Source organism: Otolemur garnettii, unplaced genomic scaffold, assembly GCF_000181295.1.
Source record: "Otolemur garnettii isolate 467f Iridium unplaced genomic scaffold, OtoGar3 scaffold00214, whole genome shotgun sequence".
Classification (NCBI taxonomy): Eukaryota; Metazoa; Chordata; class Mammalia; order Primates; family Galagidae; genus Otolemur; species Otolemur garnettii.
The window spans coordinates 1,853,723-1,865,911 of record NW_003852609.1 but is presented as its reverse complement, the minus strand read 5'-3'; the positions used below and the strand labels follow the sequence as shown (position 1 = coordinate 1,865,911).

Here is a 12,189-nt window from a genome sequence, read left to right as displayed (position 1 = left end):
CAGGGCAGGGAGACGTCACTCTTGGTGTGACTCCCTAAGAAGTGCTCTCTGATCTCTAAAATCCTATCCATGGCCAAGGCCTAGGTCAGGTCCCACCCTTGTCACTACATTCCGAGGTATGCCCCGCAGCTTAGCTAGCAGGGAGCTAATTTGCATGGTCATGAATGCCAGGGCTCCTGCGGAAGCCGGGGACTCCTCTACAGGAGAAAGCTTGTCTCAGCTTTCAGGTGGTCCAGCCTCCCACAGCACCTGGCTCAGTGTGGGCGCCCGATGACCTGTGGTGATTATGAAAATCCTACGTGCATTATTATTTGGCTCCCTCTAGGATGTCTATGCACTTGTCTGATGTACTGCTGAACAGAACAGATGAGGATTTTGACCTCCAGCTTCTAGACAACATGTATCCGTGTTTAACAAGAAAATAAATGGGACTTAGACATGTCTAGCAATGATAAAAACAGAACAAAACTGAAAAAGTAGGTCAATTTTGATTCTTCGGCAAAAAAGAAAAAAGATTTATGTACAAAATTCCGTACTGTGTTGAACACACTTCCTTGGACAGCTTCTGAAAATGTACAAAGGGAGGCATGATTCTCACATAAGATGTGCACATTCTCGTGCGGAATCTGAGGAAAGGCAGATCCAAACACCTCCAAGGTGACACAGCACAGTCCTAGTCTTTTGAGAGCTGCGATGCTTCCCTTACTGTGGTGGCCCCAGTACCCCGCACAGGAAGGACTCAGGGGACACTGGTGGGATGGCACAGACTGTCATCCCGAGGATCCCTTGGTCAGAAGGGAGAAGATGTGTTACTTCCAATTAAGACAGATGCCTTTCTTGAGGAATGTAGAAATCTGAGCAGTTTCCCACAATTCCCTGCCTCCACAGAAGGGGCACAGTAACACAGAAGCAGCATAAAATTGCTTTCCACCTTCTGTCACCAAAAAGCCACCTGGGCATTAACCCAATAAAATCAGTCTTTCATTTGAGTTCTGCCAGATGCTTTAACGCAAATGTAAGTTTTGTTTGAAGTATCTCCCTCACGGTATTCAGGGTGGCCACCCTGTATTTCAGGGACCTGCTACTGGCTTGAAGCCACCTAAGGTGAACTGTGTACCCTACAGGCCAACTGAGGTTGTCTGTCTATTGAAACTTCTTTCAGGTGACAAAAGAAGTTAAATTTCAGAATATGGGTGGAGTTAGGACTGGGTAGGAACAGTATTTGTCTTTGTTCCTCTCCTGTACACAACACACGCCAGGGTGTGCTGGGATAAATGTCCAGGAGGGGAGTACACTTCAGACAGGCTGGTTCACTGGGCCCTCAGATGCTGGCCTTTCGCAATCTCCGCCAAGCTTGTATCTATAAAGCATAACTTTCTATAGAAGAAAGTCAAAGTATTTAAATCAGACTAGAAAGCTTATTTGAAGGACAGCCCAGGGATACTATAAAATGCATTATCGTGGGGAAAAAATATGTATTTTTTTCTCCACGGCAACTCTAAAACAATTTTTAAATACCCCAATTCCTTGACACTGACAGCATTACCACCCATTTGTAATGTTAAAAAAGTAGAATATATGGTTGCTTATGGCATTTGGTTGGCATAGGAGCTGCATGGTATTAGGTACGTGGGTGAGAGAGCCAGGACAGAGTAACAAGCAGGTGGGACAACCCTGGACCTCTGGGAAGGTCCATGTCTCTGGACTGTACCTCAGTGCTCCCCTCACCTCCTGTGTGCACAGTCCACACAGGCCCTTGAAATGGAAGTTTTCTAGAGGGGAGAACTGAACCCTCGGAGAATGGAATTTTTGGATTTGCACCAAAGACTCTCAAATAATGATCATCGGCTCTGGTTCACTTTGTTAGGTAGATTTCTCTATCACTGTCCTCCCTTAACATCCCTCTGTGGACCCAGCGGGTTTTGCTCGTGGATGTTAAAGCTCTCAGTTCTCTCATCGTAATTCAAAGCACAATTGCTGCTTTCAGCTAACAGCACCACAGCATCCCGAACCCAAGTTCATCTCTGGGCCTGTCTCCCAGAAGGGTAAGTGCAAAAACAGCCTCTCAGAAAGCTCTGTCTGAGAGGACTGTCTGACCTTAGCAAAGGACAATCTGTCTGCTCCATATAAAAAAGATCAATTCTCCAGGGGTACCTTTGATCCCAACTATAAACAGATCAGGGTGAGAAAGGTCCTCCGGTCCTGGGAAAGCCCAGTCTGCAATCGCCTTTGGTGAGTTAATGAACTACTCTTCATCACGGTTCAGGGAGCTGCTTTCTAAATATGCCCTACCTGCAGCTGTTCAAGGAGGTCAAGGTTCTGTTTGCGTAAGCTGCTGTTGGTTTTCTCTAATTTATCCATTCTTTGGTTGTCACTGAGAGGAGAGGAATCGATAAGTTCTTCTTGAAGCACATGGTACTCAACTTCATAAGCTTGTAACTGTTTAGCGATGTCCATCTCAAACACCTGTTATGTAAAGAAAAGTCGTTAGCTGCTGACAATGAAAAAAAGCTCTCACACACACAGAGGGGGGTGCATGCCATCAAACATCCACCAGGCATCTCCTGTGTGATCAGGAGTGAGAAAGAGGAAAACTCTATACACTGAGAAGGCCACCATTTTACTTGGGAAAAAAGGATGTAGGAAACATCTAGATCTAATTCCAGAATAACAGTAAATCTCTCCTCTTCCAAAAGCCAAAATTTCATTTTTAAAAAAGACTTACAATTTTATTTTTAGTTCTTACTATAATACTTATTTCACCGCTTTGAAAATTCTGTTAGGTTAGATGCATCAATTGTGGGTTAAAAGGAGAAAAAAAAATCCAAAACAAAAGAATCATAGCTTTATTAGCACAGTCATCAAGTCAAAGTGTAATTATAGTTCAGTTGGGTTTTCTGGGGTACAAGAGCCGCTCAGTAATGGAACTGTTTACTAAGAAACTCTCCTTTGCACTCGGATATGCAGAAATGAGCCAAGACCCAAATGTCACCCACAGAGATGAATGAACACTCAACAATGCCTGAGTTGTCTTCCTTCCCACAATAGGAATAGTGATGAAAACACCACACGTGTGAAAAACAACCCCAAGGGCACGAGGGAATGGAGCTGCTCAAGTCTGTACTTTCTCTCCGGAAGGGAGACAGGGCAGCAAGGGACTCGGAAGATGAGTATGCTGCTGCCCAAGGCATGTCCTTTCCTTCTGATGTTCCTATGGGATAACCCCACGAGGCTGGGGCCTCTCAGCACAGCAGAGAAGCCCCAGTGTTTATTCGGCAGATCTGAGAAGGCAGTCAAGCTGAGACCATCTGAAAAAACCTGGCTAGAGCAGAACAGAGTCCAGGCAACGGCCTCCCTACAGCAGCTCCTAAAGAGACCACAGCTGTTAAAAATCAGTGAAAAAATGATCCCCTCTGATGGCACCTGTTAGCATTCAAACTACCTTATCTTCCCTGAAATCAATTTTCCAAAACCACATTTACTTTCTCACCATTTCTAACAATCTTATTCTATTTTCTCTTGAGACTAGTTTTTCGTTTTGCTGGTTTTCGATTTCATTCAGTGATGATCCTAACAAGGCACACAAAGTCATTTGGTGCCTAAAACTTAAATACCTTATATCTGTGGGGGGGTGGGGGGGGAGGGACCACAGTGTACCGAATTAAATGGACTGCTATGTCCCGCGGCGACCATGAGGTCAGTAGGGATTATCACTTCCACTTCACAGTTGAGGTAACTGAGGCTTTGGGTCAGCTCTAAACGCATGGCAGTGGGGGTGCGGGATGGCTACACTTGTCACCAGCCACTCACATCAGAAATGAAACTTATTTTGCTTTCCCATCAACATCCAGTTTTAATATTCCTTTTTTTTCACCGATTGGGCTCTGAGACAACATATTTTAGGATCAAGTTTAATCTCAGACCCTTCTGCTCATGCTCTGGCTAAGAACTGGTACAAGCCGTGGGTCACTTGTGCTCTGTAAGTGAACAGGAGACCCCCTTCTTTTGTCCCTCCCCCAAGTAATTGGTCCAGGGACTGAAAGCTATAAGGCTCTCCTTTGACCCCCAGCCGCGCACTGCCCTGGTTTGGGATAAATTCAGGGGCATAACTGTGAAATCAAGGGCAGTAAGTGTCTTGGCAGTCAGGAGATAATGGTGCAATTAAGCAGAGCTGGTGGCTCCTAGGGATTAATGGAGTCCTGCCAGAGTTTATGGCTTTGGGCATAGCTGAACGCCATTAACCTTAACAGCTCATCAATCTGTATAAAAGGCCAGAGGTTTTGCTCTTAGGTTTTCCAGGTTAGGAAATTATTAAAAAAAATAAATCTTGGTGGAAGAAAAAAAGTAATTGCATGCATGACATTTATTCAGCACCATATTTATAATTATACACCACTGCCAAGCTATCTCTGCCATAACGTCTGCAGTTTGTACTCTGTTGACTCTTCAGAGGCTCCATGGTGAAGCGTCACCGATGATGGTTTTGCTGAAGCATGAGACTGAAATGTGAGGGTTTTGTGACAGAGCTGAGGAAGCAGGTCCCTTAGCGGAGAGAGCATCTCAACTGAGTTGTCTCATTTAATCCTCACAGCCAGGCTGGGAGGCGGTGTTCCTCGGTGGGAGGCCAGGGAGAGGTTAAGTAACTTGCTCAAGGTCATTCAGAGAGCAGATATAATTACAAATGGCTTCCTAACATTCTGCCAACTCAACATACCATATCAATCCATTCATGGAGTGTTAGACGTCCTGTTACTTTCCAGTTTTTGTTATCATAAATGACAACTCTAAGAAAATGCCCTTATACATGTGGCTTTCCCCACAATTTGGACTATTTCTTATAAATATGCTCTAAGAAATGGGATAACTGAGTGAAAAGGTATGAATATTTCACTGGCTTACGATAGGTATCACCAAATTGCTTCCAAAGTGGAACTAATCAATGTACAATGCCATTAGCAACAAACTAATGCACCAGGTACAGTACACCCTTGCCACTGAGTATTGGCATTGACAAATGTCATTCTGTTAATCTAGTAGGTAAAGCATTTTATGTTCCATAGGTTTAAACTGTGTATGATGCTAAACATCTTCCCAGCTACTTGTTTACTAGACGGCTGTTCTCCTCAAGGAGTTTACGTTCTCAGCTCACCTGCTAGCCTGTTGTTGATAGAGCCGCCCATAGTGCAGTTTCAGCAAGCAGTGTGTATCTTGTGAGTCCCCTGGGGATCTTGCTGAAATGCAGACTGACTCAGCAGGTCTGGCTGGGGTGGGGCTTCCCTTCTAACAAGCTCCTACATGGTAAGAGAAGGATGCTGGTCTGGGGCCACGCTGTGGGGACAGCCCTAAGGACAATGCGAATAGACCATATGCCCTGCCTCCCAAAGTGCCCTTCAGGTGTCTTCCTTAAACTGAACTGAGGCTTCACAGCTACATGGTACTCACTGCAACAAGAACTCAACACTGACCTTTGGCCCTTTGTTACTAATTACTCCCAGAGTTTCCCTTCTTTGGGGGTCAGGACATTGTATGGCTTATATTCCACTGGCAGAGCCTCTGGTAAGCATGATGTCATGGTGAAGAACTGCCACAAAGGCTCCAAAGACCTTGGAGCTCTTCTGCCCTGGACTCGGTCAACTTTGGAACTGCCCTGACCCAGCCTGCCTGTACTCTCCCATCCAGGATCCCAGCTGTGCCCCAGTTGCCCAGGCTGAAACCATCTGTAAGGAGGGCACCTGAAATGGAGCCAGGGCTACCACAAGGACCACCCAGACACTCCTCTCCCTTTCCCACTCCTGTGCATTTAGATGCAGAGCAGGACACCCTGTCATGAACATGTCCATCACTTCTACCCTGGGGATCCCACGGCTGCAGAGGGATTGTGCTATACCTCGGGCTTTCTGTGTAGAACAGGAGACCAGAGCACCTTCTGGAGGGGAAGGGGCAGTGGGAAGGCAGAAAACTTGACAGAGAGCACGTGGATGTCAAGTTCAGACAGAAACACAGAAGGCAAAGAGAGCCAAGAGCTGTAAGGAGTTTATCTACTTTCTATTAAGACTACTAGTGGAAAGAAACCTGTGCCCCAGATGTAAATTCTGTGCTCCCCACTCCCCACACCTAACCCCACTCCACCTAGAATTGCTCTCTGGGTTCTCTCTGCTGTGCATTCAAATACACTATGATCTTTTAGCTCAGGACTCACCAAACTACCACCTATGAACCAAACCCATCTCACCACATGCCTTTGTAAATAAAGTTTTATTGCAACATGGCCCTTCATCCCTTTACATATTGTCTATGGCTCTTTTGTGCTACGAAGACAGAGTTCAATAGTTGGAGCAGAGTTGAGCAGTTGTGATAGAGAACTTACAGCCTTCAAAGTCTAAAACACTATCCAGACTTTGGCACAAAACATTTGCCAATCCATCTTATGCGATTCTTTCGGATCCAGCTGGACTCAAATACTTAACACCAGCTGGGAGCTCTCTGTCACCCCATAGCCCTGACTCCAGTAGCCCTGCTGTTTTCTATACAGGACTGAAATGTTACTCTTTCTTGCCCAGTTTCCTCATCTACAAAGATAGGGATGATATCACCAGGTCCTAGAGTCATTAAAGCGTCAATGGAATAATGAATACCAATTTCCCAACAGCTCCTTGAAACCAATCAGGTACACACCCAACTGTCCTCTTGTCCATTTTGGCTTCTTCAATGCTCAGTGAGCACCTTTTGCTCCCAGGCATATTAGATGTTCTCAAGAGGTATTGACTCTACAGAAAAGGGAAGAATATGGGATTTTTTTTCTGGGGCTCAATATCCAGAAGGTAAACTGAATGTAGCAGAGACGGCCACCTCCAGGGCAGGAGCAGGTGAGAAGTGGGCACTCACAGGACGCAGACTACAGTCTAGGCAACCCAGGCTCCCTGGGTTTGCCCTAGGAGCTATGAAACAGGCATATATGCAACAAAAGCTCTAAGAAAGAAATGAACAAATATAAATGCCAGAAATTAAAGAATCACGAGGCTGCAGAATTTAGTATCCAGGTTAAATACAGAAAATACTTATAATTAAATGACCAGAGGTCCCTCGCTGCATTGAGCAGCTTGTACAGCACTCCGAGGCAAGAGGGGCGTGCGTGTGAAACCCCTTCCCCACTGTGCAGCTGAGGGCGCCCAGTTGCCGAGCCACTTTACATCCTTGCAGGGATGAGACCACATGTGCACTCAGATTCCCAGAGCCTGGCAAATCAAAGCTCTCCAGCCAGAGAGACACGTGCAAGGGAGGCCACATCAGAGAGGTGCAGGGCCTGTCGCCTAACTCAGGGGCAAGTGCAGAGTAGGAACAAGCTCTCTCCTGACAGCACGTGCCATGTGCAAGAAGAAACCTACCCGAAGTTCCAGCTGGTGTGAAGCCCACTCCTCTCTCCAGCCCAGACTTGTATCTTTTCTGTGCTTGACACCTAAGGTGGGGCAGCAAATGAAAACCGCAGCCAGTGGTTTCCTCCTAGACCAGTGGTTCTCAACTTGGGGGGGGGTCAAATGACCCTTTCACAGGGGTCACCTAAATACATCCTGCATATCAAATATTTACATTATGATTCCTAACAGTAGCAAAATTACAGTTATGAAGTAGCAATGAAAATAATTTTATGGTTGGGGGTCACCACAACATGAGAACTGTATTAAAGTGTTGCGGCATTAGGAAGGTTGAGAACCACTGTCCTAGACTATCAGAAATTCCCAGAATAATGATTTTTTTTTTTTTTTTTGAGACACAGTCTTACTCTGTTGCTTAAGCTAGAACACCGTGACATCTTAACTCATAGCAATCTCAGACTTGTGCTCAAGATATCCTCTTGCCTCAGCCTCCCAAGTAGCTGGGAGTATAGGCATCTACCATGACGTCTGGCTAGTTTTCCTATTTTGAGCTCAGGAGTTCAAGACCAGCCTGAGCAAGAGCAAGACCCCATCTCTTCTAAAAATAGAAAAATTAGCCAGCCATTGTGGTGGGCACCTGTAAATCCAGCTACTCAGGAGGCTGAGGCAAGAGGATTGTCTAACCTAAGAGTTTGAGGTTGCTGTGAGCTATGACGCCACAGTACTGTACTGAGAGGGAGAGAGATTCTGTCTCCAAAAAAAAAAAAAAAAAAAAGGCTTTATTTCACTATTTACCTAATTGTGCTATGTTTTCATTAAACAGTTACATGCAGCATAATGACGTCTCAGTGGAGGAGGTCCACAGGTACAAGCTCCCATGAGATTACAGTACCATGTTTTTACTGCACCTTTTCTATGCTTAGATACATAGTTACTTCCCACTGTGTACAGGTGCTGCAGCATTCAGTATAGTAACATGCCGCACAGGTGTGCAGCCTGGGAGCAAAAGGCTGTGCCATGTCACCTAGGTGTGTTGAAGAGTAGACCATCTAGTGTGTGTAAGTCTCTCTACAATGTATGCACAATGATGAAACTGCCTAAGGACGCATTTTCAGAACACAGCCCTGCTGTTAAGTAATGTATATTTGGGGCAGGTTCTGGACTTGAAAAGGCCTGACTGCTGACTCTGCAGCAGTCCCATGGTGAAACCCCTTCCAGTACTTTCTCAGCCACCCAGCCACTGGACACATCCAGTGGTGACCTCCCCTGTGCTAAGCAGCTCAACCCTTTATCGTCAGCAGTTGTTACTGCAAGAGTCTTTCTTATACTGTACACAATCAAAATCCGTTCCCACATCCAAGTCAGACCATTCACCATCTGGTCTGATTGCAATTCCCAGCTAAATTCACCTCTCAACCTCCAACATTTCAGAGGTAATGGTTCTGGTGTATACTGAAACCAGAGGTGCTGAAAACACAGATGTGGAACTGAATTCTATTAAAAAAAAAAAAAAAACACTTCATGGAATAATTCATGGAATATAAGCTCTCTCTCATATAAATTGGTTATCAAAGAGCTATTTTAGAAAATTCTAATTAATGCCATTCAGCAGAAAAATCAAAGCAGCCATTTTATAAAAGCCTACAGTGTAGAAATGTTTATGTTTCAGAAGAACAAACTCCTAGAACTGAAGACTCTTAAGTGTAAGAAACTGTTGGTATCTTGTGCTGGCTCTCAGACCTAAACACGGGCACCATGTTTCCGTGCCATTTCGCCACAACGCTCGACACACATGCTCACACGTACAACTGACCATTCCATGCATATTTCCGACCGGCCAGGCATTTTGCAGAACACTGTTCAGAACACTATGAATTCATGATCAAAAGAAAATCAAGCTTCTATATATGCAGGACTGCTTAAACGTTCAGAATGCTTGGACTAAATCATACCTGATTGATGGTCTTTTCCATTTGGACCAAGCCCAGGTTGGGCAGTGTGTTTTTTATAAAGTCGACTATGGTTTCTAGGTTTTCATGCTGCAGAATCAAGGGCTTATGGCTTCCCAAAAGACTCAAAGCCACTTTAAATATGACCTCTGATCCCTGAAGAAAGATCATATCTGAGAAAACACAGAAATGCAGAAAGTTAAACAGACCAATTTCTGATGAAGTATTATTCTTTTTCCTTATATCATAGAGTAGGAGGGTGGGAAACATAAGCCCTGATTGCAAATTTAATTTCTTTTATAAGAGCCTGATAACTCAGATAGGGTTGTCAAGACAATAATCCAATTAAAAATAATAAACATTCTGCTAAGATTGTGTCACAGGTTCAAATAAATCTTTTTTCTTTTTTTTACCCTAAAAATAAATTCAAACATGTTTCAAAAGTTACACTGGGAAAGAAAAAAAGGTTTTGTATTAGTTCCATTTTTCTAGGAATGCTCTGGGTTTTAAAGAAGCTACTAAAAACTTATGTTTTCATAGGTAAACTGAAAGATTTTCATAGACTCAGCATCAAAAATTAAGACAGAATAAGTGAAAAAGTACCTCTGTTTTGAAATAAGGGGTAGAATTAAAACATCTTTAAAAACCGTAAAACATCTCCATTATTGTAAAAAAATATATTATTAAACACAAGTTCACTGAACTTTAACATGATAATGGAGTGAAGAACTTTGTTAGGATTATAGTTCTTGCCATATTTTTTCTTAGAACGGCTGGCAAATGTTAGCAATTCCTATGGTGATACAGGGAGGGGGGGGCAAGTGGCCAAGACAACTGGGCAGGCAGCAAGCCCAGCCCTGGGTCCTCCGTCCACACAGAGCTGAAGCCACTAAGAAAAAAAGTCAAATGTCTCAGGGCAGAAGGAGCTAATCACAGGGTGCCTAAATTCATGCAAGTTACCTAAAAACTGAAATATATGAAAAAAATAGTTAAAAAATCAGAGTAAGTATAATTAGGGTAACTGTCAATATTTCTTTTCATTCTTTATTTTTTTTGCTGCAGGCTAATGAAACAAAGGACTTGTGAATTTCAACTCAAGGAAACCAAGAGCAGGTGAGAGGAAGAATCTCCCCATGACAGCTCTCTAGCTGGTTTAGTGTGGTAACATTTAAAAACCGCTAAGAAACAGAGAGTAAAGGCAGGACTCCACTGGGTAAATGGGAAATTGCATCAGAGAGGTTTTTGGTCAAAGCACAGAGAGAAATGATAGACCCGGGTGCCTTGCTGCTGGCTGGATTAGCCCTTGAGCTGCTGTGTGACCTTCTCAAAGGCCTTAACACAGGGGCTGATCAGTGCCTCCTGAGACAGACCTAAGCAATGACCTCAGAGATCAGAGTCCCTCGTCCCTCACACAGCCTGGGGCCCATGTTGCTTCCACAAACATCTCAGCTGCTGACCGCTGAGGGCACAGGGTAGCCCTAGCAAACAGGGAAGATCCTTTGCCTCTTTCTTAGGTTTGGTGGTTGAGTCTGGGAAGATACGTTAGAAAACTAATTCTATCTTTGAAATCTAAGTTTCTTGGGGCAAACTGTAAATGTACAGAGGCAGAGGCATGAAGAACATTCCTGTCAAGTGTCTGCTTTATAAAATACACAGTTTACCCATATAACCCTCCTCTATAGAAAATAAAAAGACCTTAAAGTACTATAACTAAGATGTATTTATAAACAGAAATGATATTTCCATAAACAAAATGATAAAGTAAATTGAGGTTTCAGTGGTTTAGACAGTAAGACTTCCTTTCAATACATGAACATTTATAGCTGAAATAAAAGCTGATGGCATCTTTCATAATAAAAATCGAGACATATTTATTTTCTGAGGGGGAAGGACAGGGATCCTGGGGAAAGCATTTCACTATCAGATCAGTGATTTTCTATAACTTGGTATTAGTCTCTCAAGGACAAGTTCCTTAAAATTAGATACAGTAGCAAAGTAAAGCCCACTGAATAATTATTGGGGAACTATTCTGAGCATAATCACTCAACCCGAATCAATGGTCTCCTCAGGTCTTCTCAGTTGTATCTTTTAGGACAGTGATTTTCAACCAGTGTGCCATGAGGGGATCTCAGGTGTGCCACGAAAACTTCTAAAAATTAATTATTCTCAAAAGAAGTTCAAAGCACAGTATGTATATTCTTTTTTTTTTAATCAACATAATTTAAGTATGCTGTGTAAGTTTAACTATGGGTCCAAGTGTCCCCTCAGATAAAAAAGGTTGAATAATACTGCTTTAGCATCTTGGCTTTTACAAACCAACTTAGTAAGTGCTTCAATTCCAAACTGAAATTCTTCTGGAACATATGATAAAAATGCAATGAAATTTGGAGAGATATGTGTGGGTTTTCTATTTTTTAAAACCTCTTTATCAATATGTTAAAAAATTAAAATATAACCTGGGCATGTTTGTTTTATTGGATCTATTTGTATTTAATATAATAAAAAAGAAATGTTCTCTCCTAATCACAACACCTTAGGAGCACTCTGTTGAGAAGTTTCCTCTAATTTAACTGAAGGAGAATTTGTGAAGCATCTAGCATATGCCAGTCCTGCACTGTTTTAGGCTCTGTGGATTAAATTAAACAAAGAACACACTGCAGAGACACCAACCAGCAAGTACTGGTTTGTTGGAGTTATGAGGACAAAGAGGCTGGAGAATGTCCAAGAAAAGGTGACAGCTTGAAGAACCAATGGGAAGGTGCCAGGTAAGAGGGCCAGAGAGGAAGCTCTGAGCAGAGGGAAGAGAGCATGCAAACACAGAGAGGCCTGACAGAACGGAGTAAGACGCGGAGAGGCCTGACAGAACC

General features: G+C 43.4%; 1 protein-coding gene across 3 annotated transcripts in view; it reads right to left on the bottom strand.

Annotated features, from left to right (window-relative positions):
* Nucleotides 1–12,189, bottom strand: part of TBC1D1 (TBC1 domain family member 1) — a 235,778-nt gene that overhangs the window by 3,242 nt on the left and 220,347 nt on the right. For all 3 annotated transcript variants that reach the window (XM_012812647.2, XM_023507992.1, XM_023507993.1), the window contains 2 exons: nt 9,326–9,495; nt 2,293–2,466 (listed from right to left, as the gene is read on the bottom strand). In XM_012812647.2, the coding sequence (XP_012668101.1) occupies nt 2,293–2,466; nt 9,326–9,495 (344 nt within the window). The remainder of the gene's footprint in view (nt 1–2,292; nt 2,467–9,325; nt 9,496–12,189) is intronic.